At 42.7% G+C, this 23,279-nt stretch overlaps 2 protein-coding genes across 4 annotated transcripts in view; both read left to right on the top strand.

Moving 5' to 3' along the window:
• LOC127414201 (GDNF family receptor alpha-1-like) overlaps window positions 1–15,859 on the top strand; it is a 136,514-nt gene extending 120,655 nt beyond the window's left edge. Inside the window, exons 8-9 of one of the 2 annotated variants that reach the window (XM_051652059.1) lie at window positions 12,462–12,506; window positions 13,590–15,859. In XM_051652059.1, the coding sequence (XP_051508019.1) occupies window positions 12,462–12,506; window positions 13,590–13,730 (186 nt within the window). In that variant the 3' untranslated portion in view covers window positions 13,731–15,859. The remainder of the gene's footprint in view (window positions 1–12,461; window positions 12,507–13,589) is intronic. The other variant, XM_051652061.1, reaches the window with a different exon arrangement.
• Window positions 15,860–16,597: 738 nt separating this feature from the next.
• Window positions 16,598–17,797, top strand: LOC127414208 (serum amyloid P-component-like). Of its 2 annotated transcripts, none has more exons than XM_051652069.1 (2): window positions 16,598–16,727; window positions 17,053–17,797. In XM_051652069.1, exons 1-2 carry the CDS (start codon window positions 16,667–16,669, stop codon window positions 17,709–17,711), a joined length of 720 nt encoding a protein of 239 aa, XP_051508029.1. In that variant the 5' UTR covers window positions 16,598–16,666; the 3' UTR covers window positions 17,712–17,797. The 2 variants fall into 2 exon arrangements, with proteins under 2 accessions (XP_051508029.1, XP_051508030.1); XM_051652070.1 differs by having other exon boundaries at window positions 16,627–16,727; window positions 17,056–17,797.
• The last annotated feature ends 5,482 nt before the right edge of the window (window positions 17,798–23,279 follow it).

The raw sequence follows: 23,279 nt of genomic DNA, 5'->3' as shown, positions 1-23,279 counted from the left end.
GTGGCTTGTGCTTTCCAATCCATCGTGATGGCTGATCTGGACTGTCCGACTTGGCTACGTTATTCAGTTCGCCAGGCACCCGCCCAGGTTCAGCGGTATTCACTTCATCTTGGTCAAGGTGACAGTGCACGCAGAGATTGCTACCCTCCTCCGGAAGGGCGCGATAGAACCTGTCCATCCAGCCAAGATGAAGAAGGGGTTTTACAGCCACTACTTTATCATATCAAAAAAAGGCGGTGGGTTGCGGCCAAACTTGGACCTGCGAGTACTGAACCGGGCCTTACACAGACTCCCGTTCAAGATGCTGATGCAAAAACGCATTCTGGTGAGCGTCCGGCGTCAAGATTGGTTTGCAGCGGTAGACCTGAAGGACGCGTACTTCCACGTCTCGATCCTTCCTCGACACAGACCCTTCCTGCGGTTTGCATTCATGGGTCAGGCGTATCAGTACAAAGTCTTCCCTTTCAGCCTGTCCCTGTCTCCTCATGTCTTCACGAAGGTCGCAGAGGCTGCCCTTGCCCCATTAAGGGAGGTGGGCATTCGCATTCTCAACTATCTCGACGACTGGCTAATCCTAGCTCACTCTTGAGACTTGTCGTGCGCACACAGGGACTTGGTAATCTCACACCTCAGCCGACTAGGGCTTCGGGTCAACTGGGAAAAGAGCAAGCTCCTCCCGGTTCAGAGCATCTCTATTCTCGGTTTGGAGCTGGACTCAGTCTCTTTGACGGCACGCCTTACAAACGAGCGCACCCAGTCAGTGCTGGCCTGTTTGAAGGTGTTCAAACAGAAAACAGCAGTTCCACTGAAACTTTTTCAGAGGCTCCTGGGGCATATGGCATCCTCGGCAGTAGCCATCCCGCTCAGGTTGATGCATATGAGACTGCTTCAGCACTGGCTTCAGACTCGAGTCCCGAGATGGGCATGGCGCCACGGGACACATCGCGTGGTCATCACGCCAGTCTGTCACTGTCTTTTCAGCCCTTGGACCGACCTTTCGTTTCAATGGGCAGTGGTCACGACGGACGCCTCCAAAATGGGCTGGGGCACTGTTTGCAATGGGCTCGCAGCCGCCATCCTGTGGACGGGCCCGCTACTGCATTAGCACATCAGCTGCCTCGAGTTGTCAGCAATTCTGCTCGCCCTGCGGAGGTTTCGGCCGTTGATCCAGGGCAAGCACGTGTTAGTTTGGACAGAAAACATGGCAATGGTATCATATGTCAACCGCAAAGGCGGTCTGCGCTCTCGTTGTATGTCACAACTCGCCCGCCGTCTCCTCCTCTGGAGTCAGCAGCACTTCAAGTCGCTGCGAGCCACTCACATCCCGGGCAACACTACAGCGGACACACTGTCATGGCAGGTTACCCTCAGGGAAGAGTGGAGACTCCACCCACAGGTGTTCCAGCTGATTTGGAGTCGATTCAGATGGGCACAGGTGGACCTGTTCGCCTCCCAAGAATCCTCCCACTTCCCGCTCTGGTACGCCCTCACTGAGGCTCCCCTCGGCATAGACGTGCTGGCACTCAGCTGGCCCACTGGCCTGCGCAAATATGCATTTCCCCCAGTGAGCCTACTTGCACATACCCTTTGCAAGGTCAGGGAAGGCGAGGAGCAGGTCGTCCTGGTAGCACCCTACTGGCCCACCCAGACGTGGTTTTCGGACCTCATGCTCCTTGTAACAGCCCCCCCACCCAGCAAATTCCCCTGAGGAAGGACCTTCTTTCTCAGGGACGGGGCACCATCTGGCACCCACGACCAGACCTCTGGAATCTCCATGTCTGTCCCCTGGATGGGACACGGAAGACCTGTGCGGTCTACCACCTGTGGTGGTAGACACGATCACTCAGGCTAGGGCCCCCTCTACGAGGCACCTGTATGCCTTTTAGTGGCATCTGTTCGCTAAGTGGTATTCTTCCCAACGGGAAGACCCCCAGAGATGCGCAGTCAGATCGGTGCTTTACTTCCTGCAGGAGAGGTTGGAAGGGAGGCTGTCCCCTTCCACCTTGAAGGTGTACGTTGTCGCCATAGCAGCACACCATGACGCAGTCGACGGTAAGTACTTAGGGAAGCACGACCTGATCATCAGGTTCCTAAGAGGTGCCATGAGGCTGAATCCCTCCAGACTGCACCTCGTTCCCTCATGGGACCTCTCTGTAGTTCTTCAGGGTCAACAGAGAGCCCCCTTTGAGCCTTTGCATCAGCCGAGCTTAAGGCACTCTCCTTGAAGTCTGCCCTCCTGACTGTGCTCATTTCCATCAAAAGGGTAGGAGACCTGCAAGCGTTCTCTGTCAGCGAAACATGCCTGGAGTTCGGTCCGGGTTACTCTCACGTGATCCTGAGACCCCGACCGGGCTATGTGCCCAAGGTTCTCACGACCCCTTTTAGGGACCAGGTGGTGAGCCTGCAAGCACTGCCACAGGAGGAGGCAGACCCAGCCCTGTCGTTGCTGTGTCCGGTGCGCGCTTTACGCATCTATTTGGATCACACGCAGAGCTTTAGGATCTCTGAGCAGCTCTTTGTCTGCTTTGGTGCACAGCGGAAAGGAAGCGCTGTCTCCAAGCAGAGGATTGCCCACTGGCTCATTGACGCCATAACTATGGCATATCACACCCAGGACATGCCGCCCCCGGTAGGGCTATGAGCCCATTCTACCAGGAGTAAAGCCGCTTCTTGGGCCCTGGCCAGGGGTGCCTCTCTAACGGACATTTGCAGAGCAGCATGCTGGGCAACACCCAACACCTTTGCAAGGTTCTACAACCTCCGGGAGGAACCGGTTTCGTCCCAGATAGTGGCACGCAATACAAGCGGATAAGCCTGGGATAGCCGGCCAGGTGTATCGCTTGCACATAGCACCTTCCACCTCCTTTTGAGCTGAAGATGTGCGCCATTAATTCCCAGTAGTGTTCACAAGCTTTGTTCCCTGGTTGACTTCCTCCTAGCCCTGTGGCAGTCGAGTTTTCGGATAGACTCGCTGCCGGCCCGTTACACATGCTAACTAAGAGTCCTGTTCTGGGGTAGGTGCTCCGCATGTGGTGGTTCCCTGTAAGGCTAACCCCATGCGAGATATATCTTCCGCTAATTCGTTTCCCTGTTGGCAAACTGCATCTTCCTTGGGCAGAGCCCCTCTGCCCCAGTCTCCATGTTTGTAGTAACTCCTCCCCCGTTGGGTAGGATCTACCTTGAAGACTCTCCACATGGTCGGAAAGACCATGTGACATATTTTTCCACTTAAATATCCCCCCCCTTTTGGGTGAGGTGTGGTCTCTGCGGTGTCTTCCCCTTGGGAGGGACACCCCTCGACTAGATCTGGCGGCCCAGTCGGATAATCCCCCTTCTTTTTTAGGGAGTGGAAAAAGAGAAGGGGAAAAGAGGCCACGACTGGGTTAGCCTGTCTCTATCTTTTGGGTAGTCAACTTGTCCCCAGAGGGCCGTTCGACACTCATAACTATGTTGGGGGAGGTTACGTGTCGACCTGGTGTGCTGGCTATGTGGCACACAGTAGTCTGCCCACCACACACAGCCAGTTCACGTAACACAGTTCAGCCAGTTGTGGCGTTTCGTATAGGGACCCCTAGTGTCACTACATTGACACAATGTCGAGTGAGTGACAGATAGGGAACGTCATGGTTACTTGTGTAACCTCCATTCCCCGATGGAGGGAATGAGACATTGTGTCCCTCCTGCCACAACGCTGAACTACCCGCTGAAATGGCCGGACCTTATATCGGCTCCTCAGCATAAAACCTGAATGAGTGGTTGCATACCAGCTCCTTTTATACCCGTATGTCCGGGGGAGTGGCATGCAAATACCACTCGCCAATTTTCATTGGCCTTTTATCAAAGACCAGAGGTGTCTCGGGCTCCCAAGAGTGACCCCTAGTGTCACTACATCGACACAACGTCTCGTTCCCTCCATCAAGGAATGGAGGTTACACAAGTAACCATAACGTTTTCCATTCTTGAGGAAGCAGAGGGCTAAACAGGCAGAAAGGAGTTTACTCAGAATTGTGGAAGGGGATTCAGATTTAGAGCTGTCAGGAAATGAGCTATTGGAGGGCCAGACAGTACAGCAGGAAGGTTAAAGCTCAGAGGAGGACATATCAGCTTTTGAGGAGCCAGAGCAGGGACAAAGTAACGACACCCACCTTCCATTATGGATAAGAAGCAATGTGTAAGCTAGGGCTCTGAAGTTTATTGGTATCATAGTGTTTAGAAAGGGAAATGAGAGCCTTTTTAGTTGAATTTACACACACACACAAACACACACACACACAAACGTACACTACACAATCAGTTAAAAGCTTGATTTGGCAAACTGTTGACCTTGTTGATTTATATAATTAATAATACATTTGCTAAAAGTGCATTAAACTATACCTCTCCTTTCTTTATCAATTAAGTTTCAACCCTGTTGTGGAGGAGATTAACTTGCAAGTCAATGCTGGCCACAACCACCAAGACTGGAGGCCCTCTGATTACTTCAAACAGTTCATAGACAATGTCAGAGCACACAAACCAACAGGAGGTGCTCATCTCTGGAGGCAGCCTTAAAACCACTCCAGAGCAGCTGAAAACCTTCTTTGGCATATTGATGTACATGGCATGTCTTGGATACCCTAGGATCCGGATGTACTGGGTGGCGAAGACGAGGGTCCCAGTTATAGCCAATTCAGTGAGTCGAGACAGATTCTTCAAAATTAGGCAGTCCATCAAAGTCACAAACGATCTTGATGTCTCTGATGAGGGGAAAAAAATTATCCCCTCTGGAAGGTGAGACCTCTCTTAATCAGAGTGCATCAATGCTGCCTCAATCTGCCGTGACCAGGGAAGGCCTGTGTAGATGAGCAGATTATTCCCTTCACAGGTCGGTGTCCTTTATGGCAGTTTGTGCCAGGGAAACCAAATCCCACAGGATTGAAAGTATTTGTGCTTGCCAGTCCTAATGGTTTGGTGCTGGATTTTTGGTGCTTTGAAGTTTACAAGGGCCGGAATACATTCACTGACCAGCAGCTGGGAATCGGAGGGAATACTGTCGCTCGGATGGTACAGTCTCTTCCAAGAGGAACACACCTGTGCTTTGACAGGTATTTCACCTCTGTCAAAGTACTGGATATGTTGAAAGCAAATGGTCTCCTGGGAACAGGGACCATTATGAAAAATAGAATCCCTGCACTGTGTAAGTCAAAGATGTCAGATACCACCAAACTACAAAAATAAGGAAGAGGTGCATCCAAAATGGTTGTCAGAGAACCATCAGAGGTTACAGTGACGAAGTGGCAGGACAATAAGACAGTTCTGATGACCTCCAGTGTCCTTACGATAGAGCCCCAGGACAGCTGCCTGAGATGGTCAGTGAAAGAGAAGTGCCATGTTACTGTGCCTAGACCTGCTGTTGTGGCTGAGTACAACAAAAACATGGGTGGAGTTGATTTTACCCGATGTCAAGCCGCACAAGAAAATGGACCATCCATACGGTCCTGCATTTCTTTGACCTGGCAGCCACAAACAGCTGGATTGAGTACAAATCAAACCACCAGGTCTCTGGGAGACCAGAGAAGGAGAGACTGCACTATTTTGACTTCAAGCTGCTGTTCTCTGAAGAATTGATTGCTTAGGCACAGGGTGGTCGAGGTCAACAGGTTGACAAGGTGGCCAGTGATGATGATGAGATGAGCACTGATGATGAAGAGTACATTCCAACAAAAAAGAGGAGGCCTGTTGAACCACAGCCCAATGACGATGTTAAAAAATACGGGCCGCTCCATTTGCCAAAGATGGTGGAGGCAGTACATGCATCACGGTGCAGGAGAGAAGGATGCAAAGGGAAAACATTAATCAAGTGTATTAAAATAAAAATGTTTTTGTGTGTTTCAAAGACAAAAAACTGCTACCTGTTGTACCATGCATGATCTGTTGTTAGTGCCGTGTGTGACGTGACCTAACAACCCAGCTTTATGTGACTATCAAATGTGCAGAATGCAATTTAATCAAAAAACTCCACAATGAGATGTTATTTCTTAAAATGATGTTTTAGTGTTCAGATGTGTTTCCTTCATCTAACTGTTTTTATGTTCATGAAAAGAAAATAAATTTTAACAGAAATCCACATGAAAATTTATGCAATATCACTACATTCTGTGATCAAACATGACCCGATGTCCACTACATGGGACAGATAATAAAAAATAAATAACATTATTTTTATTTTTTTTATTATAATTTTTTTTGCTGTAACATATTTCTATCAACCACAATACTTCAATTATATATATATATAAAAAATCTAAATATCGAAACCTTTTTTCTTCTGGGTGTAGCAAATTTGGTAGTATAAATGTACACAGGATGGGTTAAAGTGCCCACTTACCTCCACCATTATATGTAGGGAAACAGTAAGTGTGAGATAGGAATTAAATTAAACTGTCCTTATTCTACATTATTATGTAAGGAAATTTATAATGGAATTAGTCGCGCTCGTCAACCATTATAAATTAGATAAATGACAAATAACTAGATTATTTGTCTGAATAAAATTCTCCACCATTAAAATCATAATACAACATCTCGTTGTATCTGCTCACAATTTCTATTGTAAGGAATTAGCTTTAATAAAGGAATTATGATTAATTCACTTATTGGAGTAATATTATTCTCATGGCTTAATGAAAATAATATTACACATATTTAGGTACAGCTTTGAAGCTAAATCTTTTAAAAACAGGGATGAGATTATTTATCAAAATATACCACAGTCAAATTATCTTTAAAATGGAAATATGAATAATTAATCATAACTCGCTATAATTAATTATAAACATTTGGATCAGTTAATAGAATTAACTTGATTTAGCTGAATTAACATTAGAATCAATTAATCTGTTCGTCCAGAGAACACTCAGTATTGATCATCTATCAACTCTCAGAAAGGATATTTTTTTGTGGTCACAGAAAAATAACTCTTTCTTAGCATGTTGCTGTGATCAAATCATTAATTTGACATTGATTTACAAGCAGACCAGAATCAACTCGCAAGAATGTACACAAAAGCTTTATTTAACTAAATTGCAAACACATAACTAATCTAAACAAACACATACACACAAATCACGCATACATGGGAAATAGAAAAGTGAAAGTGAATGAAACAGGAACAGAACAGGGGAATGAAGCTATGTAAAGAGTCATTTAACCATCTGAAAGAACCATCAGTTTCTTACTTCAAAGCACCTTAGTTAATAAAGGGGTTCACAGCTTATACTAAACCTCTGTTTATTTAGTTAATTGTACGATACTGGCAATGCCTTGGCGGTTGAGAGAGCGCCCGGATGCAGTCTCAGGAGAAAGTCTTGATGGTTCCTTGAGTCAATGGTGTTGAAGTTGCAATCAATTTCTTCCGTGTTGAATGAAGAAATGATGATGAACTTGCGGTGTTAGTTTGACTCCGTTATGGTCGAGGAAGTTACACAAGGCTTGATGTGTTAAGGCCTGCCGCCCGCGACCTCGCGGTCAGCCCGGGTGTTTCTGGTCCCACACGAGCAACAACCATGAGCAGAAGGGAGAGAGAAAGAGGGAAGAGAGAGAGGGAGGTCACTCCGACAGTGCCCTTTAACTCCTGAGGGAGGTCACTCCTCTCAAGTTTGGCTTGACCAGTGAGAAAGGTGCAATTTTCCAGCGGGAAAAGTTCCTTTGTTTGGAAGCTGACTTATTTGCATGATTGAAGTAAGCTAGCAGTTTGTGCCTGTTTATGCTCTGATTAATATAACAAGCATACAATGCATGCTAAAAGGGGGTGCTATACTCCAATGTTTAGGGCATCACACAAGGATTAATTTGATAGGAAGCATGATACCAATAATTTTACATTATCTAGTGGCTCTGTCATAAAGCATGCACAAAATGGTATACAGTAAAAAAGACATTATACGAGACAGTAATAATCATACACACAATGTCCTGAGGATATGCATGTTCATTTATAGAACAGTTTGTCTATAAATTAATGAAGAAAAGTCTGTTTTATGGGCTTTATGTGTCTTTCCTATGGGGAAATGGAGTGAGTTACTTCTTCCCACATTCCTTTGCTTTGCATGTGGCTACCTTCCCCCACCTGGAATGTCTCTGAGGTCCATTAGTTGCTGGACTAGTGTCAGCAAAGGGGGAGTAAAAGCTCATAATGATTAGTGGGAGAGCCGACATCTTGGAGTCTGCTTGGGCCTACTTGGACCTTTGCTTGTTACGGTCTTGAGACGTCTGTTGGATTATTCATGAAATAATGAATAATTGTGTGTCTGATTGGTCCAGATGCTATATGGGTCTCAGGAGATACCCCTATACCCCTAATTGTTGAGTTCAGTTATTTCAGCCACACCCTTTGCTAACAGTTGCAAATAATCCAGCACATAGACATGAAATTTCCATAGTCAAACATTGCCAGTATAATGGGTTGTACTAAAGAGCTCAGTGAATTAAAACGTAAAAAACTGTCACGTGATTCCACATAGTCAGTTGGTGAAATTTCTGTCCTACTAGATCTTTAAAAAATGTTTTTGATTGAGATATAGTCCCAGTGACAACTTCCCTTTGTGACAACTAGCCCCTGACTCCCGTACATACATACAGTTTACAATAACTGTCAGATTTGGGTAAATACAGCATTTTTCTCTTAATTAGAGACAAGGCTAATATATAATCAAATACATTAGTATACACAAACACACACACATTCACACACATACACTTCAACAGAGTATCGTGCAACAGAAAGAGAACGTGGCTTTGAGAGTGAAGTAAATTAGTTTACATGTTTTTGTATTAGCCTCGCTGCTAAACGTAGACCTCTGAGGGGGAGCACCTGTAATGCCAAAATGAGAAGACAAGTGTCAGGGTGTGTGTGTGTGTGTGTGAGAGAGAGAGAGAGTTCAGAGACAGGAAGACTTATGGAATATGTCTGTCAGTCTTTCATCATTGGTTACAAATGGTCCCTGCACATAGTCCTGACCTCCAGGCAAACTAGTCTTGACTATCCTAGCATACAAATGTCCTATTAATGTGGCCTGCTAATAAGCTTCAAAATTAAATAACAATGACATCAAATCAATTACTGCTGAATTTAGCTACTGTATCTAGTACTGTACCTACTCTTCTATGGTCAGCTACTGTACATAATTAACCTCCTGAGACCCCTGCGTGACTACTGCATGCATATTCCTTTTTAATTTGTAACTAGTAGCACCTAATAAACAAGCAAAAAATGTATTTATTTATTTATTTTTAAATCGCTGTCCACATATGTTGACAGCGGAACTAATTTGTGAAATGTTATGTAATACCAAGCTATAGAATGTCAGATTTTTATCATCAAATAGTTTATGTGTCCAGGAGGGTTGGTTATTCATGCTTTTGAGACATTATAGACATTACATCTGATTTTCTATAAAGCTGAATTAATCATTCTTATTAAAAGTAATGGCCAGCATCATCAAATCACTGCCAACCATTGTCCCATGTCTGCCAAACATGTTGAGTGGTCCAAACATCATCTGCAGCCTGAAACCGAACTTTGGTCAGATTTTAGGAGTGAATGCACTTAGCTGCATAGAAAGCTGTAAGATGCACCCTTGCTCCCTATTTAGTGAATGACTTAACCTCCAGTGTGCTGTCTGTCTGCACTGGTCTCAGACCAGTTAGAAATGCACCTTATTTTCATCCTAACTCCATATAAAGCCTCTGAAAGTAACATTTTACAGCTTTGAATGAATACATTTATTCTCAGTGTGAAAATGCATAGTAAATATATACAGTAGGAATGCATGTACTAATGTTAATGAATAGAACCGTATTGTACAGTTATAACAAAGTAAAAGAATAACAAAATTTATATTAAAATGAAGCGAATTGACCCACAGATGTGTTAATGTTGACAAATATTCAGAATAACTAACATGTTTTTTCAACTTTTGAGGGAATGCAGTCCTAATTTCAACATATGCGGATATCATGTTTATCAGCATGTGTGAAAAATTAATGGATTTTTTAAAACAGCATATCAAACAAAACTAGAGACGCTACTCTTTACAACCCAAACAGGTTTCAATCAAAAAACAGTAGCAGCGCTTCCTGGAAATCAACATCACGCTGTTGTGTCACGTAATGCGGTGCTCCAGAATTGTAACCCTTAAATAAAAGTGTAGTGTCTTGCGAACAGTATTCAGTCGGTTTTAATTAATTTCAATTATACATTGTGTATAGTGAAGCCAAAATACACATGTCCACACGTGTGGATGCGGGGTCGTACGAGGTTAACCACACCCCTGCACACAGCTCTTAACCTATCTAATTCGACAAAATTGCAAGAATAAGGATGACTGATGTTTGATAGATAACAGTAAAATTATTAGAACAAAATAATAATGTAGTTCTGGTTGCATCTCCTTTTAGTTGGTAGAAAGAGTATTGCCTGTCTAGATTTGCATGCTGTTGTGTAGATAAAATTACAGAGCCAGATGTTTATTACCAACCTTAGAACAAAGAGACATATGGTAATACCTCCTCTTGCATTAAAGCATGTGTCATAACGCAAGTATTGGGCATATTTGCTAAATTATTACTGAACGCTCTTCCTTAATTCTTTTTTTTTTTTTTTGTAATTAACATTTTTATTGATTCTTATGCACATGACAGTGAAAAACTCAACACATATATAAAGATTCAACAGCTCTTCCTTATTCTTACAGTAGACATCTTTGTGTTTGGTGTGAACTGGTTTTCTAAATTATATAATACAAGTGAGAAACTCTTTGCTTAGTATGCTGTCAAGTGATTCAGTGAGAGTAGGGGCCAATTTCATGAGTTTTGTATACTTTTCCTTGTTATTTTTATTTTTTTAATAGTAGTGGCATAACTAACACATTCAGAACTTTTTCTTCTTCAGTGTAATTGAAACAGCACATGATATACAGAGAACAATTACACAGCTACTTCTGACTAACTGTTTTATTTGTTTTTTGTTTATGTCTTCAATTGTGAAAAAGTTGCTGTAGGGCAGGTGGACCACTCAGAGAGAAATTAATCACTGATACCGAACCTCAGACCTGTTTTCTACTTTTTGCTGAGTTATAGATGTGGTTGTTTATATTGTTTCATGCTGGCCAAGGCATTTCTTTATCATGCTGGGCTCCGGCTCATATTCAAGCTACCAGACTGCCAGACACACAATTCCATTCATTATACTGTCACCAGCTCTCCTATATCACCACTATTAATACATAATTGTACAACACACACACACACACAAGGAAGAATATGAGATAAAATTATACTAAAATCCATACTAAACTGCATGCTTCTGGAGGGTTATGTTTTAAAAGGTAAAATTTGATAATTTTTTACAAGAAATTTAAAGTGGCCTCATAATTATAATCTTGCAGTAGCCTACCTTCTGTGATAAGTATTCATATCAACAAATCAATTTGTATGCACTTTTTCTTATCCATAATGTTATATTGGTACACCATCTGTAGGCTGAATCGATAACACTTTACAATAAGTTTCCACAATAAGGTTAATATTAGTAAATGCATTAGGTATCATGAACAAACAATTAATCATATATTTTGTACAGCATTTATTAATCTTGGTTAATGTTAGTTAATACAAATATAATTGTTCATTGTTAATTCATGTTAGTTCATAGTGCATTAACTAATGTTAACATATACAACTTTTGATTTTAGAAATGTATTAGTATATGTTGAAATTAACATTAACCAAGATTAATAAATTCTTTATAAGTATTGTTCATTGTTAGTTTATGTTAACTAATGTTGTTAACTAATGTTAACAAATGGAACCTTATTGTAAAGTGTTACCACTAAATCATAAAGGGATAGTTCAACCAAAGAGAATTTACTTAACCTCATGTCTTTCCAAACTTGTATAGCATTCAGAGATATGTAGCAGAATGGGATGGAGAACAGGAACAGGTGTCACCATTCACTTTCATTGTATGGAAAAAAGCATAACTTTTTGTGTTCCACAGAGAAAAAAAAAAACAACTATTCCTTTAATTGTATCAACAGCATTATAAAGCACACTGTGATACAATTCAATGAGTGGCTGTAAAACCACTGCTATATTGCAAAAAGCCTTCTGGCATAGATTGTCTAGTGTAGATTATGTTTATGTGAAATGTTGTTTGGTGAGAGTTTCCGTGATGCTGATTGGCCTATGTTTTAGCACTGGGAATTTGGTGGATGAATACAAAAACTGAAATATCTGGTAGAGAAACATCTGGACATGCAAAATTAAATAATTTATCGGAAATTGTCTTGTTCTTAAAGTCTCAAGAGTCAGCTCAACCAGAGATGGTGTCTTTATCCAAAATGTAATTTTCCTGTTTTCATTCTATTTTTATCCACTTGATTAATAGATCTTTTTTTATTATTATTATTTTGTCTTTCTAGGCTCAAAAGCTGAAGACAAACAATACAATAGATGTGTTATGTGTGGTAAGTAATGCTAACATTCTTTTTAGGCAAGAATGACATTGACAACACATGCAGCCACAACTCAAACCAAATACATTCTCACACAGCGGCACTGATACATATTTGTGCTATTAAAAAAATTAATCATAATGCAAAAAAAGAGACAAAGCAGTAATTATCTCATGCACTCTTGCCCCTTTGGAAAGTTCTGGTTGAACTTTGACCCAGCCCTAGAGGGCAATTCCTGCCCAGTATGCACATGGTCTTTGCAATGGGCAATGATGAAATGTGAACGTTGCTTATCTTCTGCCTTTTAAAGTTCACTAAATGTCATTGTACATAATAAAAGCAGCATTATATGCTAGAATGACATTTAGTGTTGCAGCGGCAACACTGCAGCCTTAAAAAGCAAAGAACTAGCTTCAGCATACCATTTCATTACAGGATGAAAGCTTTTTTAATCTCTTGTGCATCTGCACCCATGTTAGATGTAAGTCTGAAAGAATGGTATGTTTACTTTTGGTATAAATTGGAAATGTGTTTCAGCTGCACTAACAGACACTTTTATAGAGTTTCAGGACATTAGTAGGTGTAAACCTAGTTCTCTAAAGACATAATCATGAATTAAAGGAATGTTCTGGGTTTAAAACAAGTTGAGCTCAATTAATAAATCCCTGATTTTATCAAACTAATATCATCTTAACATGTTTAATTTTTACGCCTTGTGGCTTTACTTTTGAAAGAGTGTGTAATTTCCTGTTTATGGACTGGCCCTGTGTACTTTCACATTAAGTGCCTTACATTAGCTTAATGTAATGTCATTTAATTCATTTTTTTTTTGATACTCAAGATTATGCCACAAATGCTGTCAATTCACTATTTTAAATGCATCAGTTTGAGAAGCTCAGGCTATGTGCATTCTATTCATGTTTAAAAGGTAAAGGCAAAATGTAGTAATGGAATACTCTGTCCACAAATATGTAATTTAAAAAAAAAAAAAATCAAGTAGTTGAACTCTCTGACTCATCTAACTCTCTCATTGGCGGCTGGTAAGAATTAATGCTCATCCACTCTCTTGCCTGTTCTCCAATATGTTTCTTTAAGGACCCACAGATCGATGACTCCAGCTCTTCCAATGCCATCTCCAGGAACTCCTCCGTTCGACAAGCATCTATATCAGGCCTTAGCTTTCTGCTGCTCCTGCTGGCTACTGCATTCTCGCAGCTGCATCGTCCTCTGCAGTGAAGTTGTAGCCACCTGAGAACATAAAACCTGGACAGTCTCAATCTGTACAAAGTCGATCACTGTTCAATCTGTTGTACTCTCTCTCTTCCTTTATCTCTCGCTGTTCTTTCTGGTTCTGTGTTCGAGAGCTTTTGTTGCTGCTGTATTACTGCAACAAAGCAAAGTGATCTCGGTGTACTCAACTTTCTGTCTCTCCCCTCTTGATTTTGCATCGGAAGATGAAATTTTGGTATCATTGCAACATTCCCATGTGACATTGCCTCCAGTATTTTGATGGTCAGAACTCATAAGGACTCACAGCAGTAGAGATAAATCTGTGTATGCATATGTGTGTACTTTACCATACAGTGTGCACCATCCATTGCTCATTGGAAAACAAATTTCACAGAAACCAAGACACTATAGAACGTTTGTCATGTTTGAGACGTGGTCACTTTATTTTCATAAACTGTTTATTTTGTCTTGGTTTGGTTGAGATTTTGGTGAAAATAAGATGCTCACTAATTGTATTCCTCCTCTGTGACCTGGCTGTAGATCGAACATATCAAGAAATTCACTTTCAGAACATTTAGAAAATCCAAAACATGCCATAGAATGTGAGAGGAGGGTTAAGGGAGAAGAGTAATCAAGAGTCTGCAATCAAACCATTGTTAACTGGATAACAGTATCTTATTTGAAAGTGTAGAGGCTTGTTTGAGAATTTTGCTTTTATCATGGTGTGTTAGTGCGTGACTTTGTGTTTATCCAAGTTTGTGTGTTTGTTTGAATGTGGCCGAGATTAAGGGAAAAGCTCATGGGCTGACTGGAAGAACATGTCAATAGAACTGGGGTTTCAAAACCCTATACATTATGCCATAGTTGACAGTGCAAACATGGACTGAGGTGAGAACAGCATTAGTTATTATGTTATCAGAAGATATTTCATTTTGTCACAGTTCTACATTACAATTACATGTATAACTGTAAATTACACATCATCACTCACCAAGCTAAACCAACTAGCATCCACATATCGATGAGTGTATATTCATATTGCCTTTATGATGTTGCTTGGACAGGGATTTTAAACTTCGGCCTATATTATTTGCACTAAAAAGTCATATATGTATTAATTAGCCATTCTTTTGTACTGTATGTCTATAAAAATTTACGGAAAGAATCAGTATCAGTGATCCTTTAGTTGCATCATAATTACTTATTAAAATCTCAGAGCATTTACAAGATCTTTTAAAAAGTACACAGAAGACTTACATAAGACATCAATACAAGGCATGTGCGGTTAACCACCTCAGCGGTACATACTAAATAAGTCTATATCATGCTGCTTTGGTTCATGTGGCATTTTAAACAAAACAAAACAAAAAATGTCTCGTAGTACTCCAGGTTATTTATGGTACATTTCAAGTGCTATAAGAAACATATACATATGTATGTTTATAGAGCCTGCTATATTTAAATTGAGACCTGGTTGTACAATGTATCATCATATTGGATGAGGATGTATTGCTTTTTCAGTAACTATATACAGTATATATTTTTTGTTTAGATAGGCAATGTTACAGTACAAGTTTAAGACTTTCATCTGTAATTATTGCTGTCCTGTAGTTTTCCAAAATGAAGGAATTGCACAACAGCCATTTATGTACTATAACACAATGCTGTTGTTTTAAGTAATCCAAAAGACAAATCTCTTATTTTTGTATCCTTTGCATTATGGGTTTATTTATTGTAATGTTGTCTCTCCTTCTAGAAGAAGAACAATAAATGTATGAACATTTAAAAACCAAGCATGAGTGATGACAAATGCAGTAAAGGCTATTGGACACAGTGTATTATTAAAGATTCTACACAGGCATTCTTCAGGGCAGCACTTTAGTCAGCTGCATTTGATTTTGGCATTGAGATGTGTGGAGCAACATGAAGTTGCTGTGAATGTGTTTGTTTGGGAGTAGGACAGTAAGAATCCCACACTGTAAAAACAATATATATTTCTGTGCATTCACATCTCATTGTTCCAGAGCATTTATTCTCACTGCAAACACAAGACTCCTCCACAGTCTGTCACATTTCTTCGTAGCTTGTGAAAATGTAAAAAGTATTCTATGAAAATGATTAAAAATGTTGACTCATTCACACTTATTTGGTCGACTCTTCTTGTAGCAAGTACTGTTACATGCAAGATGTGTAAGAAACACATAGCCAATCCTAAGGTAATCACATTTATTTGATCAGATACTGTAACCGTACCTTTCATAAAACTTTTCAGCAGGAATGTATGGATGTCTTTTTGGAGCTTGAAAGTTTTGGACCACACTGATTAACATTGTATAGACTAAAAACAACTCATGCAGCCTTCAAAATATCTTTGTGTTCTGCAGAAGAAAGAAATTCAAACAAGATTGAGACAGCATGAGAGTGAGTAAATAATGAGAGAATATTGGCATAAACTATTCCTTCAAGACTCCTTACCAAACAATTGTGAGTGCAGTCTTTACTCTCAAGAAGAGATCATCCTGCAATGCAACGTATTTAGGGCTAACATGACATGAAAGTTAGTATGATTGAATTTTATCTCTGCAGTAACAGGTCTTAAAGTTCAGCAAACTATAGTAAAGTTTTCATAACTACATCCAACTTAAGTTCAGCTAACTAAAGTGATTAAAGTGTTTAGTTCACCCAAAAATAATTAAACCTAATCTCGGCTCTACTACTGCATATTGTGTGATTATGAAAAGTTTAGGTAATTTTCCAGATGCTCTGTTTGCAAAAGGAGAAAGCAAAAGGTTGGTGGTAGTGCTGTACTTTATCTGTGTATACAGAAAATAGCAAAATCAGCACAAACACACTGTCCACACTACGAAAGAGCACTATAAAAAGAGTAGCGTGAAGAGCTCAGGTACCTTTGTTTTGTGCTTGACACTCAACTGAAGAGGACCATGAAGACACTAACATCATACATCTTTGTTCTCTGTGGCCTCACTGGCCTGGTGCTGTCTGGTAAGTACAAACAATCTAATACTAACACTAACAAAGTAACTTAAAACTAGAGGTTATCTAATTAATAACACTAGGAAAAGACAGTCCTTAGCTTTCAAAAAAGAAGAAAAAAAAAAAAAGAAACATGGCTTATATTATGCATGAATTTAGACTGCTTCTACAATTTAAATTATACTATTCTACCTTTGCATACTTGTTCTTTCATCAATATGATTCTATCTGTGGGTCAATCAGTTTCAGTTTAGCTATTATTTTAAAATCAAGGCAGAGTTTCCCTTATGTATGCAAAGAGTCTTTAAAAATATCTTTCTTCTTGAATCAACAGCAGAGCCAGAACGAGAATGTTTGAGGGAGAAGGTCATCACTTTCCCTGAGCTGACCACAAAGAACTATGTACAGCTTTACCCAAACAAAAGCATGGATCTTTCTGCAGCCTCAGTGTGTTTGAGATTCTACACTGACCAAGAGAGTTCCAGTCCATGCCTATTTTCTCTGGCTGAACAAGGCCACCTTAAAGACTTTACTATGTTATTGTCAGCTAAAAAACAATTCCAGTTGTACATTCATAATGCTCTTGCTGAATTTAATGGGTTGTCATATCATCTGAATCATTGGAACTCAGTGTGTGCAACCTGGGATTCCAAAACTGGTCTCGCTCAGATGTTTGTCAATGATGTAAGCAGCATTAGGAAGACAGTGGGCCCTAAGCAACCTTTGAAAGGAGAGCCTAGTATAATACTTGGCCAGTGTCACACCGAATTTGATGGGGGGTTCACCAGAGACAATATTTTCACCGGATTCATATCAGATGTACACATGCATGATGAGGTCCTAACCCCCCATCAGATTAAGCACTACATGGCGGGAAAAAGGGGCACATACAAACTTGGTGATTACATTAACTGGCACGCTCTTAAGCGCACCATTTTTGGGTCTGCTCAAGTGGAACAAAAGCAGCAAGTAACCTTTAATTTCAAAGAATAAGAAAATAAGAATTATTGTGCTGCTGTACTGCATTGTAACTGATATTGTAATGTAATTTGATGCTAATAAACATCTTGCAAACTGAACTCTGTTTAGTTTTCAATATTGACAAAATAACTAACAGACTTGGGGTACGCTTTACATTTTGACAGTTCAATGACCAGCCTGAGTAAAGTTTGTTCATATGTATATCTGTTTGTGTTTCTTTGACAGGGCGTGCAAGTCATTGTAAGGGAGAAATGTGTGGTGCTGAGTGCACGACTTGTGTGCAATGATGAACAAGGAGGAAATATATTTACATTATTTTGAATTCTTTGAGCGGAAAGGTGTTTCAGAAAGTAACTGAAAAGTAAAGTAATTAGTAATGTGAGTACTTTTCAATGAAATAATTGGGAAAGTTATCTGATTACAATTTCAGTGAAGTAATTAGTCATTTGTGGTGGATTACTTTTTGAGTCATTTATCCATCACTGTGTCAGTATCCTGATTTCATAGCTGGATGAACAGGGTTAAAACATGTCAGGTGGATAACTATGGCATAAGCAGATGTCAAATTTTGACTGTTGTTTTGTTTGAAGGGCCTTGTATTGTAAAGTTGTGTTGGCTCAAATGTGAAGTGTATAATTTTTCAGTGTTAAGACACTTTTTCCTATTTCAGCTTAATATGGAGTATGTAATCCATTTGTAAGTTGATGTCCCCTGAAAAGTAGTTTGTTTGAGCATCCTGACACAGCAACATTGGTTAAACCAGTGGTTTGCGGCAGGACTATCTCTTTGTCTGACTTATGGCAGATATGGGAATATTCGGGAAACCTGTTGGGAAATCTTTCAATTAAAGGGATACTGTAGTTCACCCAAAAATGAAAATTGTGTCATCCTTTACTTACTCTCATGTTGTTCCAAACTATTATGAATATTAATCTTTCTTCTGAGGAATGCAAAGGAGATGTTAGGCAGTATGAATTTCTCCCAGTATTTCCCATCTTGGATTTTTTTTTAAACTTTCAAAAATTTCAGCAGATGCCTCAACTGTTATTAAGACGGATTTGCTGTATTTGAAATAAAATTAAACTCTTCAAATATTCATTGACGTATAAATGAATGCGCCCTCCCGGACATGCACGTACCGATAATATTTACAAAGGCTTTCTGTGTGCATAGCTTTAGGGACTGTAACAAGTATGAAATAATAATTACATTAGCATTGAGAGATATACCAGCATGGTTTGTTCAAATTGGTGTGTGGAGTCAGGGGACTGGCTCAGGTGCCTCAGGCATCTGGGGTCCTCACACACATCGACAGGGGAGAAAAGCTATCTTTCAACACGGCAGCCCCCAAAACCTCATTCTCACTGCAGCCACAACCTTCCAGTAATGAACACCCACCTCATGCAAGTCTGATCAGTGTCTTGAGGCAAAGTTTATGCTTGACAATGTGGGGGACAATATTTATGTGGGAGAAGGTTGCTTTTCTTTTGTATGTGTCCGAGTGTGTTGTGTATTTTGCTGTCAGAGAGGACTGATATGGGACATGTATTTGAGTGTGCAGGTATCAACACTCTTGGGTGTGCAGGTTTAAAGTGTTGATTAAGAGCAGTGTTGGGTACATAAGTTACTAAAAAAAGTAGTTCACTACAAATGGCCAATTCCTTCTCTGAATTTGTAATTAGATTAAAGGGATTGGTCACTCAAAAATGAAAAATCAGTCATTGTTTACTCACCCCTGTGTTGTTATAACCCCATATGACTTTCTTTCTTTTTCTTAACACAAAGGGAGAAATTGTGAAAAATTATTGTGCTCAGTGATGTCATACAATGGCAGTTTATGGTGACCATCTCTTCAAGCTTCAAAAGGACACAAAGTATCATTTAGAAGTCTAATAAATTATTCCATAAGACTCATGATTGTTCTGAAAGCAAATGATAAGGTTTGGTTAAAAAACAAACAGTTCACGCAGCCCTTCTGGTGAAATGGGGCATTCAAGCAAAAACTTGTTTTATTTATCTAAAAACAGGTCCACCACAGCAATAGTTAAAATAGAACAACACAACTGCACACAAAACAGTGAACAGAACTTACTAAACATGTCTGAAGAGTTTGTAGTCCATTGTCCATTCGTGACAGGTGACAGGACATTCGGTAGATCACTTGCTTTTTATTTTCGGCACCTTGCTGGGTAACTCTGTTCGCTGCGCACTGGCACCGGTCCAAAATCTTTTTCATAAAAGTAAACTGGGGCTGCGGTACCCACAGTTTCCTCACTCCCTGGGTCACACAGTCGGTGTTTACCCCGAACACTTGTGGGTCCCCCGCCTTCGTGCACCCGGCCATGACAGTCCTATGCTGGATATACGGAGCAAGGTAAGTGCTTTGATGTTTCCCTCAGCACAGCCACGAGCTCGACGTGTGGTTCCTGCTCCTCCCTGCTGCGAGGCCCCACCCATAGGTACGTCAAACGTGGTCGTCCCCTTGGTGCCCCTTGCGCGGTGTTTGGAGGCGTGGCTAATGCTCTCCAACCCATCGTGCTGGCTGGCCAGGACGATCCGACTTGTCTATGCGATTCAGGGGTTCTACAGCCCCTACTTCGTTGTGCCAAAGAAAGGCGGTGGGTTGCAGCCAATCTTGGACCTGCGAGTACTGAACTGGGCCCTGCACAGACTCCCGTTCAAGATGCTGACTCAGAAACGCATTCTGTCATACGTTCGGCATCAAGATTGGTTCATGGCGGTAGACCTGAAGGACGCGTACTTCCATGTCTCAGTTTTTCCTCGGCACAGACCCTTCCTGTGGTTCGCTTTTGAGGGCTGGGCATATTAGTACAAGGTCCTCCCCTTCGGTCTGTCCCTGTCGCCTCGTGTCTTTATGAAAGTTGCGGAGGCAGCCCTTGCCCCGCTAAGGGAAGTGGGCATCCGTCATTATCTTGATGACTGGCTGATCCTAGCCCACTCTCGAGACCTGTTGTTTGTGCTCAGGGACCTGGTGCTCAGGCACCTCAGCCGGTTGGGGCTTCGGGTCAACTGGGAAAAGATCAAGTTCTCCCCGGTTCAGAGCATCTCTTTTATCAGGATGGAGTTAGACTCGGTCTACATGATGGCGCACCTCTCGGACGAGCGTGCACAGTCGGTGCTGAGCTGCCAGAATTTGTTCAGGCAGAAGACATTGGTCCCACTGAAATATTCTCAGAGGCTCCTGGGGCATGTAGCATCCTCGGCAGTGGTCACGTCACTTGGGTTGATGCATATGAGACCGCTCCAGCACTGGCTTCAGACTCGAGTCCCGAGATGGGCATAGCACCGCGGCACACATCGTGTGGCCATCACGCCAATCTGCCACCGCACGTTCAGCCCCTGGACAGACCTTGCATTTTTGCGGGCAGGGGTCCCCTTAGAGCAAGTGTCCAGGCACGTCGTGGTTACGACAGATGCCTCCAAGTTAGGCTGGGGTGCCGTGTGCAATGGGCATGCAGCCGCTGGCTCCTGGAAGGGACCGCAACTGCATTGGCATATCAACTGCCTCGAGTTGCTGGCGGTATTGCTGGCCCTGCGGAGGCTTCGGCTGTTGATCCAGGGCAAGCACGTGTTGGTCCGGACAGACAACACGGCAACAGTAGCATATATAAACCACCAAGGTGGCTTACGCTCGCGTTGCATGTCACAACTCGCCTGCCATCTCCTCCACTGAAGTCACTGCAGGCCACTCACATCCCAGGTGACCTCAACCGTACAGTGGACACGCTGTCATGACAGGTAACACTCAGGGGAGAGTGGAGACTCCACCCCCAGGTGGTCCAGCTGATCTGGAGTCGGTTCGGTGAAGCGAAGGTAGACCTGTTTGCTTCCTGGGAATCCTCCCACTGCCCACTCTGGTATTCTCTGACCGAGGCTCCCCTCGGCACAGATGCGTTGGTGCACAGCTGGCCCTGGGAGCTGCGCAAATATACGTTCCCCCCAGTGAGCCTGCTTGCACAGACCTTGTGCAAGATCATGGAGGATGAGGAACAGGTCATCCTCGTGGCGCCGTACTGGCCCACCCAGGCTTGGCTTTAGGAACTCACGCTCGTCGAGACAGCCCCTCCCTGGTGAGATTCCCTGAGGAAGGACCTCCTCTCTCAGGGACGGGGCACCATCTGGCACCAGTGCCCAGACCTCTGGAATCTCCACATCTGGCCCCTGGACGGGACATGGAAGATGTAAGAGGCCTACCACCGGCGGTGGTAGACATGATCACTCAGGCCAGGGCTCCCTCTATGAGGTTGTATGCCTTGAAGTGGCGTTTATTCGCAAATTGGTGCTCTTCCCGAGGCAAAGATCCCCAGAGATGCGCAGTCGGGTCTGTGCTTTCCTTCCTGCAGGAGAAGCTGGAGGGGCGGCCACCTAGGTGTATGTGGCCGCTATGGTGGTGCACCACAACGCAGTGGACGGTAAGTCCCTGGGGAAGCACGACCTGATTATCAGGTTCCTGAGAGGGGTTGAACCCTCCTAGGCCGTGCCTCATTCCCTCATGGGATCTCTCCGTGGTCCTGCTGGGCCTGAGGATAGAGCCCAGTTTGAGCCCCTGGAGTCAGTTGAGCTAAAGGCGGTCTCATTAAAGGCTGCCCTCCTGACTGCGCTCACTTCCATAAAGAAGGTTGGGGACCTGCAGGCACTCTCTGTCAGCGACACCTGCCTGGAGTTTGGTCCGGAATACTCTCACGTGGTCTTGAGACCCCGACCGGGCTATGTGCTAAGGTTCCCACAACTCCTTTTAGGGATCAGGATGTGAGCCTGCAAGCACTGCCCCGGGAGGAGGCAGACCCAGCCTTGTTGTTGCTGTGTCCGGTGCTTGCTTTGCGCATCTACTTGGATCGCACGCAGAGCTTTAGACGCTCTGAGCAGCTCTTTGTCTGCTTTGGCGGACAGCGGAAAGGGAAAGCTGTCTCCATACAGAGGCTTGCCCACTGGATCGTGAATTCCATGGCTTTGGCATACTAGGCCCAGGGCGTGCCCCCCCTTCGGGTTACAAGCACGCTCCACGAGGAGTGTGGCATCCTCCTGGGCACTAGCCAACAGCGCCTCTTTAGCAGACATCTGCAGAGCAGCGGGCTGGGCAACACCCAATACCTTTGCAAGATTTTACAATCTCCGGGTTGAGCCGGTTTTGTCCTGTGTGTTGTCAGGTACGAACAGGTAAGTTACGGGACAGCTGGCCAGGTGTACCGCTTGCACACAGTGCCTTTCCCCTCTGGGAGGGGAAGATGTGTGCTTTTTTCCCCCATGCGAGTTCACAAGATGGTGGACTCTGGATGTCCTTCCTCCCTACCCCTGTGGCCAGTGAATTTGGTGGAGGAATTCGTAGCCAGGCCCAGTACATGTGGTATGATGCCCTGTACTGGGGTAGGTGCTCCACATGTGCTGGTTACCGCTGTAACCCCTTGTGATGTATTTTCCGCAGTACGGTTTCCCTGTTGGTAAATCCTCGTCTCCCTAGGGGAGAGCTCCCTCTTCCTCCGGTCGCTGTGTTTGTAGAGCTCCTCCCCTCCGGGTAGGACCTACCACAGCGCCTCTTCCACATGCGGCTGGCAAGCCCAT

Source organism: Myxocyprinus asiaticus, chromosome 23 (assembly GCF_019703515.2).
Source record: "Myxocyprinus asiaticus isolate MX2 ecotype Aquarium Trade chromosome 23, UBuf_Myxa_2, whole genome shotgun sequence".
Classification (NCBI taxonomy): domain Eukaryota; kingdom Metazoa; phylum Chordata; class Actinopteri; order Cypriniformes; family Catostomidae; genus Myxocyprinus; species Myxocyprinus asiaticus.
This window is presented reverse-complemented; position numbering and strand designations above follow the sequence as displayed.

Coding starts and splice junctions, on each gene's coding strand:
- LOC127414208 (XM_051652069.1), top strand. CDS start 16,667: ATGAAGACACTAACATCATACATCTTTGTTCTCTGTGGCCTCACTGGC. Junction 16,728..17,052: donor CACTGGCCTGGTGCTGTCTG/GTAAGTACAAAC, acceptor TTGAATCAACAG/CAGAGCCAGAACGAGAATGT.